General features: G+C 48.6%; 6 protein-coding genes across 6 annotated transcripts; 4 read left to right on the plus strand and 2 right to left on the minus strand.

The window, feature by feature from the left end:
* The first annotated feature begins 30 nt into the window (after positions 1 to 30).
* Positions 31 to 1440, plus strand: N7446_000251 (F-box protein). The gene is made up of 3 exons (XM_058509018.1): positions 31 to 318; positions 374 to 1220; positions 1265 to 1440. The coding sequence occupies exons 1-3, from the start codon at positions 280 to 282 to the stop codon at positions 1390 to 1392; spliced, it is 1014 nt and encodes a 337-aa protein (XP_058377997.1). The 5' UTR covers positions 31 to 279; the 3' UTR covers positions 1393 to 1440.
* An 851-nt stretch (positions 1441 to 2291) lies between these two features.
* On the minus strand, positions 2292 to 3491 carry N7446_000252 (MBL fold metallo-hydrolase; the record flags this gene model as incomplete). Its single annotated transcript, XM_058509019.1, has 3 exons — positions 2292 to 2877; positions 2933 to 3073; positions 3139 to 3491. Coding segments are annotated over 3 exons (1080 nt in total), but the record flags the coding sequence as incomplete, so codon positions are not given.
* A 1989-nt stretch (positions 3492 to 5480) lies between these two features.
* N7446_000253 (MFS transporter) lies at positions 5481 to 7310 on the plus strand (the record flags this gene model as incomplete). The annotated part of the gene is made up of 1 exon (XM_058509020.1): positions 5481 to 7310. The coding sequence occupies one exon, from the start codon at positions 5481 to 5483 to the stop codon at positions 7308 to 7310; it is 1830 nt and encodes a 609-aa protein (XP_058377999.1).
* Positions 7311 to 7943: 633 nt separating this feature from the next.
* Positions 7944 to 8959, plus strand: N7446_000254 (putative DSBA family oxidoreductase; the record flags this gene model as incomplete). The annotated part of the gene is made up of 7 exons (XM_058509021.1): positions 7944 to 7977; positions 8052 to 8130; positions 8201 to 8241; positions 8302 to 8429; positions 8486 to 8647; positions 8713 to 8801; positions 8869 to 8959. 7 exons carry the CDS (start codon positions 7944 to 7946, stop codon positions 8957 to 8959), a joined length of 624 nt encoding a protein of 207 aa, XP_058378000.1.
* Positions 8960 to 9285: 326 nt separating this feature from the next.
* N7446_000255 (NAD(P)-dependent oxidoreductase) lies at positions 9286 to 10358 on the plus strand (the record flags this gene model as incomplete). The annotated part of the gene is made up of 2 exons (XM_058509022.1): positions 9286 to 9333; positions 9447 to 10358. 2 exons carry the CDS (start codon positions 9286 to 9288, stop codon positions 10356 to 10358), a joined length of 960 nt encoding a protein of 319 aa, XP_058378001.1.
* Positions 10359 to 10587: 229 nt separating this feature from the next.
* Positions 10588 to 12381, minus strand: N7446_000256 (sugar porter family MFS transporter; the record flags this gene model as incomplete). The annotated part of the gene is made up of 3 exons (XM_058509023.1): positions 10588 to 11949; positions 12003 to 12118; positions 12168 to 12381. The coding sequence occupies 3 exons, from the start codon at positions 12379 to 12381 to the stop codon at positions 10588 to 10590; spliced, it is 1692 nt and encodes a 563-aa protein (XP_058378002.1).
* Positions 12382 to 15183: the final 2802 nt, after the last annotated feature.

Below are 15183 nucleotides of genomic sequence, written 5' to 3' on the forward strand. Positions count from 1 at the left end.
ACGTTTGTTTAGTTGGTTGTACAGCTGCATAGATAACATACAAACATATCTACACACATCATCATCTACACATACCAACATTGATCAATTCCCATCGTGTCCTGCTTTGCATTGTGCAACCCAAAGTAGTGACGTCAGTGCATGTCCCTATCTCTATCAGGCCATCAACAACGCAATCCAACACACCACCACCACTGTCGACATTCTTATATTGACCCCCTGTCCTAGCGTGAGTATACTAACTTGAGCCCTATACTGTCCCACAGTTAACGCGCAACAATGAACCACTCCGTTACCCTGGACTCTCTTCCAAATGAGGTAAACCTCCCACCCGACCAAGCCAACGAACAAACCTAACAACCGTTCACTATAGGTGTTTGTCCAAATCCTATCAGGATTCTCAACAAAAGCCCTACTCCCCTTAACATCAGTCTGCCACCGCTTCCACGCCCTAGTCCTCCGAATCCTCCATTACCGCCTCCTCTTCAGCACCCCGCTGAAAGAATACAAACTCCTCCTAGAATGCTTCCACCCCAGCTCAAAGCTGACAGAGCCACACGTATTCTGCAAATATCTCGGCACAGACGGCCTCAGCGAGCGCCATGATGGGGAAGGCTCACTATACGAGAACGTCGACACAGCCCACCAACTCAGCCGGGTAACGGGACTATACTCCCGTTTTCGACCGGAAGTGTGCACGCCAGAAGAGAAGAACAGTACAACAGGGAGAAATGGTGCCCGTCTTGTACCATCGCCAGGTAGGATGCTTCTGTTGTCGGGGGTTGCAGGGTTTATCAGAGCTGACATGAATCGGGGTGGAGATGATGATGACGGCGCTGTAACGCGGGAGGTGATGTTAGATGGATTTGAGGACTTCTCGCAGCTGTGTGTGGTGGCTAATCTTGTGCAAGTCTTGCCGGGTACTTCGTTGTTGTTGAGTGCTTTGACTATCGAGGATGGAGTCGTTCGGTTGTGGAGGGATTGGTTGTTGCGGCAGAGTCGGAAATGGAAGGCAGCTATAGAACGGGCTAGGGAGGAGGGGACTGAGAAGGTTCTGATTCCGCCTGATTCCGATGAGATTTTGTGGGTTGATACGGAGGAGACCGTTGGGTTGAAGATGCGTGTGCGGCCTAAGGAGTGGAATCCTTCCTTGCCCGTGCTTGTGCATCAGGATGATCGGGATGAGGGTTCGGATGTTGCTTATGAGGTGGACTTGGAAGGTGAGTTACCTTTCCTATGGAGAGAATTAATATTGATTCGTCAGAATTACATATTCGTTCTACGCGCCTGCTATTAGCTGCCGAACAGTCGAAAGAAGAGCAGCAGAACTACCAACCAAATGCTGTTGTCCTTGGAAATGCACCTATAGCCGCACCCATCCAAGTGGCGTAACAGAACACATCTTGGAAATACCATGATTACAATGAATGACACTAAAATAAAAACCGGACTATATAGTGAGCAAACTAGTTAAAATTGCTTTAAAGCATAGAATCTTACTAGTAGGCGATTGTCTGGTCTTTTCTCTTTTCTCTGGCTTTTATAGTGGCCCCCAGTAAGTCTTCCTCCAGGGAGACCCCATGGGACATTAATTTGTCCCGACAACTCTGCCGGCCTGACAAAAAGATGGGGTAAATTTACCGGCGTATGGAAAATAGTTCTTGGGACGCCACATTGACCTCATCAAAATATTGATATTATGATCAAAACGTCAACCCCACGATCCATTTTTAGATTGCAGCATCTCGGGCAAGGGGAGTCTTGATGAGGGCTCGATAATGTCGATCTTGTTGTGCAACATATTTTGCCCCATGTTTTCTTCCGATGAAGGACAACATATAACCGACAGTGCTGGTATGCAGGTATAAAAAGGATGATGCCGTAGTTTTCCTACATCTGAGCTAGAACCATTCTCAGAACAACACCCAGATGAGATACACCTATGAGAAATACAATCTAGAGTACCATACAACTTGAGACGGGTAGTGAGAGAAAAATAGCTAACCCTGGACTGCAGAAGCCCACCAGCGTGACCGAATCACTATGCACTCTTCTACCAAAGTCCTCGGTGTCCACAGCGTGAGCGCCTTGTTTAGCCTAGACATGGCCTAACCCTTCCCTCAGTAGGCCTTACCTCCTGGAAATAACGGCAACGATGGAGAAAAGCATTCGGATGTCCTGGCTTGTCCTGCACAGGGAGGCTTGGCAGGTTTTGTAGCTACATGATACAGCTACATATAAGTTATACATAAATAATATCAATGCAGGCAGACATAACGGGTCAACAAGATTTACATCTGCATCTTCGCATAAACAGCCGCATCAAAATCCCTCAAAAAAGACCAAAGAGTCTTGTTTCTCCAACCCTTCTCCATCCACCCATCAGCCCTCAAAGGAAAGAAATCAGCCACGCCAATCAAACTAGGATCATGCGCAAAAATGAACCAAACATTCGAATCGGCATCCGCCTCCTGTGCCTTCACAATAGTCCTCATAGTCTCCCCAATCTCAACCCCAATCATAGCCGCTGGTCTAAAAAACGGCTCATCAACAGAGCTACCGCGACTAACCAAGAACTGTTCATAAGCCTCAGTCCCGGGACACGGGAGTACACAGGACGGAATTGCGGCGGGGATATCATAAGGGAGATGCATATGTTTGGAAGGTCTTATTTCGCCGCTGTGGTGACACAGATCACCGCCCATGAAGATGAATGTGTCTGGGCTGGTGGTTGTGCGTGCTAATCCACTGAGATGGCCTATGGCATGGCCTGGTGTATCAAGGAGATAGAATGAACCGTCGCCGAAGAAATCGAAGGCGCGGAATTGGCCTGTTTGGGGGGTGTTTGTGAAGTTTATTTCATTCAGGCTTCTTCCACTGGTTATTGTGTTAGTTGGGGGGTTCGTAATTGGGAAGTAGGGTATGGGCTTACGCAAAATCAGACTCGCGTACTGCTGAATTGGGGTTTGCTGGATATCCCGGTAAGAAATTATCTTTGAAACCAGGTCCGACGATTAGATCGGTTGAGGGTGGAAATCGTGAGGGATCACCTAGGTGATCCCAATGCCAATGGCTATATCAATTGCAATTAATCACAGGTTCTCGGGTCATAAACGAGCAGGGAGTGGCATATAATACCTCCAAATAATACCCGAAATATCACCCGCCGCAACACCATTCCTTTCTAAGATATCAATAACCTCTTCTTCAACATTAATTTCCCAACCTGACGCTTCCAGACGTCCAACCACAAACGGGGAAAACGACCTCCAGTCCTTCGGAACACCAAGATCGAAAAGTAATTTCTGACCAGAGGGATGTTCGATCAGGAATGACCATGCCGGCATTGTAGGCATGTGCGGCATTCTTTCCATGGGCGGTTCCATGATGAACTCCACTGGGAGTTTGTCCATTCGTACGGTAGTGTCAATGATTCGGACCTGAACGGTTTGTGTGCCCGGGGGCACGGGGAAGTGGGCTGACATGATTGGTTCTATTGTATGAGTGGCATAAATATGATGTTAAGTGCTATACTGATTAGTGGAAAGGTACTCCTTTGTAGATACAGTCGAAACTATCCCTGGTCTGTTGATGTTAAATTGGTCAAAATGCGGGGTATCTTATCTCATTGGATAACCCATAGATGACCATGACGCGATCTTTTGATATTTAGATGGTTCGATCTGGTAAGCTTCGAGTGGCTTCGTAGTTTCTAACACCATTTTAGCTTCTAATGGAATTTCACGAGATTCTCTTGTAATTAATGTGCCTTACTACGTCTCTCAATTTAACTCAGTCTATTCAATTGCTTGCCAAAGCCTAGACGGTGGTCAGAACACAACTTTCCTATGTATATCTATTGGTCAAGGCAAAAGCAACTTCAACGTGGGTTGGTTGACATAATCCTCCCAAGTTTGAATAATGTTAAGCTACTCCTTTACCGCGGCTATTTGCCAAAATGCTTTACGGCCTGCCGTCTTTCCGCTCCCTGAAAAGGACATTGCTAGAAGACAAAATTCAGTCACTCGCATCCAGGAGACTAAGGTTGTGCAGGTAATGGCTTACTATGATTTGGAACTGGAGTCTGTAGCTACAAAGTAGTTCTTCCGAGATCCGGCTCAATCTTTTGGTTGTAGCACTCCGCGCAACCCTTTTCCAAGTCTTCAGCTTGGCCCTCCGAGATGGTACTGTCTCTCGCTCTCTGGAACGCGATCCGTTCCATAATGTCAGCTAAATTAGAGCCTTTAGTATATATGACGTTGAAAATATTCTATATGAACCACTCACTTGCCACAGTAGACAGATAGTAGCCCTCATCCTCGGGTACGGGGATTTGTTTGAACCCACGTAAAATAGACATACGTGGAGCAGTCAGTTTCAAATATATGTAAAGGTACACTAAACGCTACTTTTTAAAAGGACATAGCGGACATTGCTGATATGTAGTTATTGCTGTGCTCAGTTTTAGTTAACAAAAGGCGAGAGGGCCTAAGCATTCAAAAGAAAAAGGAAAGCGAAGAAATGGCAGAGGGAATCCTGTGCATATGTGAGAACCCTGGTAGCTTGACGGTGCAATAAAAACTGATCGCTGACCTGCCTCCTCATGGCGTGACCCTGACAACATGGTAAGCTGTTTATATGAGTTACGGAAAGAAGAAGCATTAATTTCTGATCTATTTACACGTGCCGATAATCTTAGATCAATCCACCAGAGAGACCTTACCCGTAATGTCTATCGCGTAAAGACAAGAATCAAAGAGGTACAATGAAATACCTCAGGGTTATGTACTGACTGTCGGAAACTAAAAATAGTGCTTACCCGGCAATTTGGGAATTGCGCAAGATATAAATCAATTACAAATCTCCAGCTTCGGTTATATCGGAACTGTACATTAGTGATATTGTTGACAGAAATACTAGTGACGACGTGGCAACCATCATTTGTCAAGAATAATCAAGACCCGCTCAAATCCACTGCAATAACTGGGGCTGGAATATATGGGGATACAACGTGAAGTGTCGTTTTTCCTCTACTTACATGTATTGATCAATCCCAATTGTAGATGTACCTAAGTAGTCCCAGATATAATATTGCAACCCATGCCAAGCCATTCAAGCTTTCGGGAAGCCGTGAAAACTCTGGAAAACGGGCCGACATTTAGATCGCGAGTCAGGGCTTGATGAGGCTCCACTGAAAATTCTGAGACCGGCAAACATTTGCCGAATCATTGGTCGACTCTGATTTGTTCGACATCAAATCGAGCCGAGGCATGGCTTCGGTTGTTATCAAAGTGGGGTTGATCTTTTCCTTTGAGACATCAGGTTTCTCAATTTTTTGCTATGTTTCTTTGATACCTTGGGGCTGATCGTTGATCATTGGTGATCTTGCTTTTTTTCTCTGAAACTCCGACTCTTTTTACTACAAATTCATTTATCAACGTTCATTACATTTGCCCCTGACCAGGGCCAGATCTATCAAAATGGCCCCCAATGGAGGCGAGACCACACATCCCTCCAAGATCAGCTTCTGGCGCATGGTATTCGACCAAAAAGTCGTCACTGAGGAAATCGTGCAATATCCATACACAGGCTCAGGAACCGAAGATGATCCGTACGCCGTGGTTTGGATCCCAAATGATCCACGAAACCCCATGAACTTTCATGCAATGAAGAAATGGGCCATCACACTTTTAGTGTCTTTTGTCACACTGGCCGTCTCACTGGTATCATCCGCTTTCTCGGGTGGAATGAGCCAGATTATAGAGGATTTTGGATCCCCCGAGGAAGTCGTCATCTTGGGCGTCTCGCTGTTTGTCCTCGGTTTTGCCATAGGCCCTTTGATCTGGGCTCCTCTCAGTGAGATCTTCGGCCGTCGCCATATCTTCACCATTTCATTCATGTTCTTAACTGCATTCAATGCGGGCTCGGCGGGTGCTCAGAACATCCAAACTCTTATTATCCTACGTTTCCTAGCGGGATCGTTTGGCTCTTCTCCATTCGGTAATGCGGGTGGCACTATTGCAGACATGTTCCCAGCCTCGCAACGTGGAATTGCCATTTCTCTATTTGCAGCAGCACCGTTTCTCGGTCCTACCCTTGGTCCAGTTATAGGCGGCTTCCTAGCCACCGGAGCGGGCTGGCGCTGGGTTGAAGGCTTCCTCGCCGCGTTCTCTGGCTTGCTCTGGCTATGTATCATCTTTCTCCTACCAGAGACATATGCCCCTGTCCTCCTCCGCCGCCGAGCAGAGAAATTATCAGCTTTGACCGGGAACGTATACCGCAGCCACCTTGACATCACCCGCGGTCCTGTTCCTATGAGCAAAACATTAAAAACAGCCCTCTCCCGCCCTTGGATTCTCCTCTTCCGCGAGCCAATCGTGCTCCTCTTCTCCATATACATGTCAATCATTTACGGCACCCTCTACATGCTCTTCGCCGCCTACCCAATCGTCTTCCAACAAGTCCGCGGCTGGAGCGAAGGCATCGGCGGCCTCGCGTTCCTAGGCATCCTCGTGGGAATGATAATAGCAGTAGCCTACACTTTCCCGGAGAACTTCCGCTACGCCAAAAAATGCGCCGAAACAACCGACCGTCTCGCCCCAGAGCTCCGCCTCCCTCCAAGCATGGTCGGCGGCATAGCCCTCCCGATAGGTCTCTTCTGGTTCGCCTGGACCAACTCCCCAAGTATCCACTGGATGGCCTCGGTAGCAGCAGGTGCGCCCTTCGGCTTCGGAATGGTCCTCGTCTTCCTCAGCGTCTTCAACTACCTCATCGACTCCTACACCATCTTCGCTGCTTCGGTGCTAGCAGCAAACTCAGCCCTCCGTTCCCTATTCGGCATGGCTTTCCCTCTTTTCACTACATACATGTATGAAAACCTAGGAATTCACTGGGCATCATCGATCCCGGCCTTCCTGTCGCTGGCATGTGTGCCTTTTCCATTCATCTTCTATAAATATGGCGCGCACATCCGGAAACGCTGCACCTACGCCGCTGAGGCGGATGCCTTTATGCAGCGTCTTGCCCAGAAGAATCAGGCTCAGGTTGAGGTGCGCACTGAGAAGGAAGAGGAATCCGGGAAGATGGCCCCGAATGCTGTTTTGCCAGATGAGGTTGATTCTAGTGATGATGATACTTTGTCTACTGTTCCTTCGCGCGGCACTATTGCTCGTCATGCTTCTCGGGCTTCGCGTCAGTCTGGTCGCTCTATGCATCGTGTTGCTACTGCTACGCAGTATGAGGAGAATCCGTATGATTTGGATTTGGTAAATACTAAGCAATCGGTTATCAGTGGACATCGCAAGGATTGAATGGATTGTGAGATGGGGTTGAAATACCTCACTATGTTTCTTTCACGGATGTTCATGCCATTTGATTGACGGTATTGAATATTAACCACCAGATATTTCTCGCACATCGAGTGCAGAGTTGATTCTCATGGTCGACTCTACACGACCAAAGTCCAGGTCTCAGCACTGGTTCCCCCGCCGCGGGATGAACGGAACAGGGGATCTCAGCACCCTCGGCAGTGAACATCAGATGATGCGCCCGTGGTGAATCGGCAGATATACCGGATTCGAAGTTGATGCCAAACGCGGAGACAGCTCTAGATATGTGCGGAAGAACAGCACGTAACACAACCAGAGCTCAATTGTCTGTATTGTATATACCTTAATATTTAATGTATAAAAAAATAGCATTCCGCCTATATTTAATAGTTCTATCTCCAATATAATATGTAGTAACTAATGTGGTTGGGAAGTTTCGGATATTCCTAACTCAGAAATTGATGATCACTCATCACTCATCGTCGGAGCCTCGGTCCATCTCCACCTCGGCCTTTCAACCTCCAGCTACCCCAGCTATATACCACCGATCACCTCATCTTCAACACACTCTAACTGGAAGACACTTCATCACACATAAGCAATATACTTAGCGTCATGCCGGGCAAGATTGACGCCTACGTGGATTGCGGTATGCAAAGCCCAGCCCCACCTCTGGCATCGCGACTTGTGTCTCATTCGCTAATCACATTACCACCTGGATAGTATCGCCATATTCATACTATGCGACGCTATACCTCAGGAAGAATCGCAAGGCTTTAGAGTCGTACGGTATCGAGGTTGAGTATGTTCAATACTGGGATTACCCCCGTGACTGCTAATTTCAACATGGACGTGAACTAATACCCGAACAGATTCCATCCGGTTTTCCTAGGCGGGATCAATGTTGGTTCAGGTATGTCGTCTAAATTAACCACATATACACCGTGAAAAGTCCCTAAAACTAGAACAAAAGGAAACAAACCCCCTTGGACCCTCCCCGCCAAAGCAGCATACTCCAAATTCGACGGGGAGCGAGCATGTAAATACTTCGGGGTTCCACAGATCAAACCACCAGCGTTCTTCCCAATCCTCTCAATCCTGGTATGCTCCTATATTCCCCCTAGATCTCAATCCAACCCAAAATCTCACTGAAACAGCCCCAACGCTGCATGATCTATATCAAACGTAACTTCCCGCGTGAGAAATACGAAAAAACATTCCTTACCCTCTGGGAATGGATATTCTACAAGGGAATCGACATCAGCAAGCCAGAGAATCTGGCAGAAGTCTTCCGAAGCAATGGGTACTCCGATTCCGAGGTGGGGAGATCCTCGCCTCGGCGTCCAAGCCTGAGTTTAAGGAGGCTTTGACGGCTAATACGCAGACTGCGCTTGATAAAGGTGCTTATGGGGCGCCTTGGTTTTGGGTGAGGAATTCTGAGGGGAAGGAGGAGCCTTTCTTTGGGAGTGATCGGTATGTATTTGTATACTTTTTTTTCTTGGGCGATGATGGATTAGAGGCTGACTGCGGTTTGGGGTAGGTTTGCGTTTATGTGGATGTATCTGGGGTTGCCGTTCCAGGATGTTGCTATTGAGGAGAAGGGCAAGGAGAAGGAGAAGTCGAGACTTTAGTGTAGATATGCATGTCTATATGGCGTGACCCACACCTCGGACTTCGGGCTTAGTGACTCACAGATTAGAAACACTCTATATTCGCGTTGATGGAACACCGAGCATGACTGAATCCCTTGAACTTTCTGGTTACTGTAGTTGGATATAAACACGTCCAATCCTGCATTTCTCTCTGAATACAAGTATTCCCACCGGATAAGAACTGAACCATCGGTTTTACCCCACATCTGCCCCACACTTTGACGACATAAAGCCGATTTCTCTTCTTCTTTTTCAACTATCTCTACACAATACCTCAACCCAATTGACTCAATTACCTACTCACCATGTCTGGACCTCGCGTTGCATGGATTGGCCTCGGTAACATTGGCCGGGTAAGTCAACCAATCCATCCGTAACACAAACAACATACGACATACCCCTCGGCACATCCGAACAACCCCAGCCCCAGTCCTAGTCCCAACTCCAAACTAACAAAGAGCCCCAGGGCATGAGCCTAAACATCGCCCAGAAAGGGCCCCAAAACGGCCCCTTAATCCTCTACAACCGCACCCAATCCCGCGCAACAGCCCACGCCCAGAAACTCGGCGACAAAGCAACAGTCGCCGCAACCCTAAACGAAGCCGTTAACAAAGCCGACCTAATCTTCACCTGCGTCGGCGACGACGCAGCGCTCGACTCAATCGTGACCACAATCCTAGAAGACAAGACCCTCGATCTAAGCAACAAAACATTCATCGACTGCTCAACCGTGCACCCAGACACATCGCGCAAAACGGAATCCGCCTACAACGCCCGCGGCGCGGGCTTCGTCGCATGCCCCGTCTTCGGCGCGCCGAATATGGCCGATGTAGGCGGCTTGATTGTCGTACCGGCTGGTAAACAATCGTCCATTGCGAAAGCACGACCCTTCCTCGACGGCGTAGTCGCCAAACAGAGCATTGACCTATCCAGTGGAACTGGATCCGATATCGATGTCGGAAAGGCATCTACGATGAAAGTCATCGGGAACACATTTATCCTCAATACCGTCGGTGTACTAGCCGAGTCACTTGTCGCGGCTGAGACCTCTGGACTGGGTGTTGGGCCGTTGAAGGAGTGGATTGATTTGTTTGCGCCGGGGCCTTTTGCGAAGTATGCCGATAGGATGGTTGGGGGCGATTATTATCAGCGGGAGGAGCCGCTTTTTGCGGTAGATCTTGCCAGGAAGGATTTGAGGCATGCTTATGGGATTGCGGAGGGGGCTGGACAGCGCATGAGGAATGTTGAGGTTACTGATTCTTTGTTGGAGGGGGTTAAGGGGGAACGGGGGGAGAGTGGGGATATTGCTGCTGTTTATGGGGTTGTTAGGCAGAGGGCTGGGTTGGAGTTTGAGAATGGGAAGGAGAAGGGGGAGTAGATATTGTTAGGTTTATGTTTATAGTTTGATCTTTACATATTACTTGGATGGAAAATTTGTAAAGCTAATTGCTTCATGCCATTAAGAATCAAGGTCTCCTAGGGATATGGTGGAGACACAACTAAGGGTCAATAATAGAGACATAAGTATGCACATAGAAATATTTTTAAAAGAACAAAGCAATGCACCGTGCCGGTGTCATCTTGCACATCATATCGTAGCATCACATCTACTCCTCCCGAATCTCGGCAGTCTGATCGTGGTGCTGGTGCTGGCCAGCGCCAGCCTCGCCCTCCTTCTGAGCATCGGCGGTACCGTGGAGATCGGCGACGATGCCCTCAGGGGCGACCCAGCTGGAGGACTTCCAGGGCTTAACGTGGAGGACGTACATGGTGTCGACCTCCTCGAGGGTGCGGCCCTGGGTCTCGTTGACGAAGAAGAAGACAACCAAGACAGCGAGGAAGCAGCAGGCAGCGAAGACGTAACCGTAGCGGAAGTCGATGGTGTTGTTGATAAAGGGGGTGAAGAAGGAGATGAGGAAGTTCCAGGTCCAGTTGGCAGCGGTGGCGACTCCCATGCAGACAGCGCGGTAGCGGAAGGGGTACATCTCACCACAGATGGCCCAGACGATGGGACCCCAGGTGGTGGCGAAGCCGACAATGAACAGACAGGTGAAGACGATCATGACAATACCGGCGGAGTGGTTGGTAGGGTCGGAGTGGATGATCTCGTGGCCGACGGAGGCCCAGATCATGAAGCAGATGAACATCCAGGCGCCACCGTACATCAGACACTTGCGACGACCGTAGTGCTCGACGATGTACAGACCGGGGAGGGTCATACCGAAGTTGACGGCACCGAGGATGATGGAGGTGACGTAGGAGTTGCTCAGACCGATACCGTTGAAGATACTGGTTCCGTAGTAGAAGATGAAGTTGGCACCGGTCAGCTGCTGCAGGGACTGCAGGGCGATACCGAGAAGAATACGGTAAAGCATGCGGGGACCGGTGAAGACCTCTTGCCAGGGGGCGTCGCCGTTGGCGAGCTCCTCCTCAAGCTTCTGCTTCATGTCGCTCATCTCCTGGGCGACGACGCGGTGGTTTGTGGGAACACCGTAAAGCTTGCACATGACATCGCGGGCCTCCTCGACACGGCCGTGACGGTAGGCGTAACGGGGAGACTCGGGGAGGAAGAGAGTGCCGACACCGAGGATCAGAGGCCAGGCAAAGCCAATGCCCATGGTGATACGCCAGGAAGCATCGTTGTCGAGTCTGGAGGTACCGAAGTTGACGATGTAGGAGATGAAGATACCGAAGGCAACGAACAGCTGGAAAGCGCTGACCATGGCACCACGGACCTGACGAGGAGCAGACTCACTCTGGTACATGGGGACGACGCTGGAGAGCGCACCGACACCCAGACCAGCGACCCAACGGCCGAGGGCGATTTGGTACCACTTGTCACTGGTGGCAATCTGCACGATGATACCAACAATGTGGAGGAGGGCCCAGAAGGAGATGGAGAGCTTGCGGCCAATACGGTCCGCAATGGGGGCAGCAACCAGGGCACCAATCATAGTACCGATAGAGAGCTGGACCATGTGTTAGCGGGATGTATTGTCCGCGAGACAGGGTATATGCGTACCAGGCCGACAATGAGACCGTTGCGAACGTTGCTGAAGGCATATTCACCGGTGGCGGCGTCGTACTCAGCGAAGCGACGCTTGAAGTCGCCCATGGTAGTGAAACCCGAGATTTGACCTGAGTTCGATTAGCGTTGCATTCCTCACGACAGTGTTGTGTGACCTACCGGTAGAGTATCCGAAAATGAAACCACCCATGGAGACACACAGGCCCAGGATGAAGGAACGCCATGTGAGGTACTTGACAGGGCTGTCATCGAGAGTGATGTTGTCCTTCTCAATGCAGGTAGAGTCGGCACGCGAGGGAGTAGCGGCCTGTGAAGAGAATTGGGACTCGGACTTGGCGGGCTTGACCCGGTCCATAAAAGAAGAGATACCCATAGTGAAAGATGAATTCACTGATATTATGGGTAGGAGTAATGAAAAACAAGAAAACAAGAGAAGAGGAAAGGGAAGGGGAAAACAGCGACTAAATACCCCTCGGGGTACCAAGGGTAATGGGGTGCCCGGATCTGTCCCACTTCCGAAATGGGGAAGTAAATTTCATCTCCACGGGCAGTTTTAGCGTCTCTGCACTCCGTACTCTCCGTGTTTGGAGCAGTGGAGAGAGAGTGGAGAGATTGTCCACGTGAAATGAAAACGTCCCATGTTGACATATCCCTTTATCCCTTCTAGAAGCATTGTTTTCATCACAATTGGATCTAGGGATGACTTCCCACTGCTATGCACCTCTACTCTATGTTTGTGTAATTCGTAGGGAAAAAGAAATCTGATCACCCGACCTTCTTGCCACCTTCTAGAAACCTGCGTGATTCAGTTTAGTTCTCTGGGTCCTCGGGCCAAACGTACGAATGAAAATGCCGTGCCTGGGCCAAGAATCCGTGGGGATGACGGGTAAAAGGATATTCCACAGAGGAAACGTAAGAATGATCGTGACAAAAATAATCACTCATAGTGTCTAGAGTGCCGGGGCCGGCTTGTACTCGGTTCTGGTGCCGATGGTATGAACTATGCTTCGTGGGCGTCACTAGTATAAACAGGTACTGTACGAACATACACAAATTTGCAGAGTTTGCAGAGGGATCGGGAAAATTACGAAACAAAGCGCCTGAAACCGGTGGGTTCCCAACAGAGAAGGTGAAAACAAAAAAATAACTAAAATAACATAAAATGTCTAGTAAAATTTACTATGTGGGTCAAGGATTCGCTGAGCCCGACTTGGCGCTGATCATGGCTGAAAAGCTTGGCGTGGTGTAAGGGGTAAATCCGATTGCAGTTAATAGCATAACAGTGAAGAAAAAGAGATGGAAACAGAGGGAGAGTCCCATTTATATCTTTTTGAAGCAAATGCCAACTCGAAGATAAGAAAACTGAACAGTGAGCAATAGAAGAGACCCACGAGGCTTCGGTCGATTCCCGCGCAGAGATTTCGGTGACTCCACTTAAGCCAAATCGGCACACCGAATGCCCGACTTTGCTGCACTTTCTGTCCCGAGCCGAGTAGGATCCCGACTTGGCATCACCGGTCAATGCCGTGACTGCTCGGGTTCGGTTGGCCACCGATGTCAGGATATTAATTTTAGTACGTAGGGAACGGTAGGCACACTCTCACATTTACATTCCTTGAAGACGCGTTCCCCCTTCTATTTATTTACTGGCATGTTTGTTGTTCTCGGCATCCCTGTCCGAAAACAGAGACCCACATCCCTTGATCTGCGGTGAACCACCTAGGAAAACTCTGTAGGAATCAGACCACCGTTCGAAGGTCCAGTCCAACAAAATTATAAGTGGGGCTTTCTCTTCAGTTTAGTGTGCAGGGATTAGGTCCAATCGCCTCGCATTCGCTCTCTTGCCGATGTTAGCTGTTGGGATTTTGTTGTACAATGTCACGACTATCTCTCGGGAGAGGTCGGGTTGACAAAAGTCTGTACTGCAGTAGTACAGACGTGCATGCATATTTGCAAAATGGTGTACAGCCAAGATAATTTTACTCCATTGTCTGTGCTGTATCTTCCTGTCAAATAATATTCAGATACGAACAAACATGGAAAAAATAATTAAGCCAATGCTGTCCACGATCTAGACAAAGCACTGTTCCAAGGTTAGCGTCTTGGTTGGTATCTTGGTACGTTGGCATTGGTACATTGGCACTTGGTACAGCACATTGGCACATTGGCAAATTGGCAAATTGGCAGCCAAACAAGGAACCGAAATTAACACAATTCCATGTAAAAATCAGCAGTAAATTAAACAATAAAACAATCCCATCTAGCCCAATCTCTGTCGAATATCCAATGACGTGTGGATGTACATCCAACGTCCCAAATAGGAAAAGCCTATGAAATTCCTCCATACCTGTACATGTACATCCACTATGAAACACAACTCCATAGATGATCACACCCATTAGCCAAAAAATCGCGCTTTACTCCATACTCTATGCTCCTTAGTTAAAGGATGCCGTCATACTGCATCGGTAGCCGTTGCGTAGGGTTGGGGTTGCGGTTGGGGTTGCAGTTGGAGTTAGAGAGGTGGTCATGGCAGAAGCAAAACCCTGTGGAGGACGGGTGACAGACTAGGGGTTTGACCATGTTTTCTCTATCTTTCTTCAACCCAGGCAAGATGCTCCCTTCTTTGCCTCTTGTCTGTAGCACATGTCCAGTTGGATCACACTCAGTAGGGAACATTGTGCTACATGTGCGTTGCTTTTAACAGGTGATGCAGATAAGCATCATACTGTTGATGCTGGATGTTTCCAGCTACTAGCTATCAGCTGTCAACATGAGGTCACATATCTGGGATCTGATGATGCACTGTGCTGTAGCAGCGTGATGCGCACGCGGGTTGAAGAACCTACAGTATCTAGGGCACGCCGTTTTGTGCAACTGTTCAAGACACCGGTGAACAAGTCCAGGGTCCACCCGTCTCACCCTAGCCACCTGGCCAAGATTACAAGGCTTGGGGTTAGAATGTTTAACCTTACAGGTACAGAGTACAAGACGGGAAAGGTGGAATACAAAACTATCGAAGACACCCCAATGTACCATAAGCTTCATCTGGATTGGTATATGTGAGATCATCAAGTCAAGAACTTTTCTGTGCTATTGACCAGGAGAAACACTCCCACAAAATCAGACCGGACAAACGAATCATCCGTGAACAGTCGTGGAAACAAAATGCACG

The sequence above is a fragment of the Penicillium canescens genome (assembly GCF_028828765.1).
Source record: "Penicillium canescens strain IBT 15451 chromosome Unknown utg000001l_segment0_segment0, whole genome shotgun sequence".
In the NCBI taxonomy this organism is placed as follows: domain Eukaryota; kingdom Fungi; phylum Ascomycota; class Eurotiomycetes; order Eurotiales; family Aspergillaceae; genus Penicillium; species Penicillium canescens.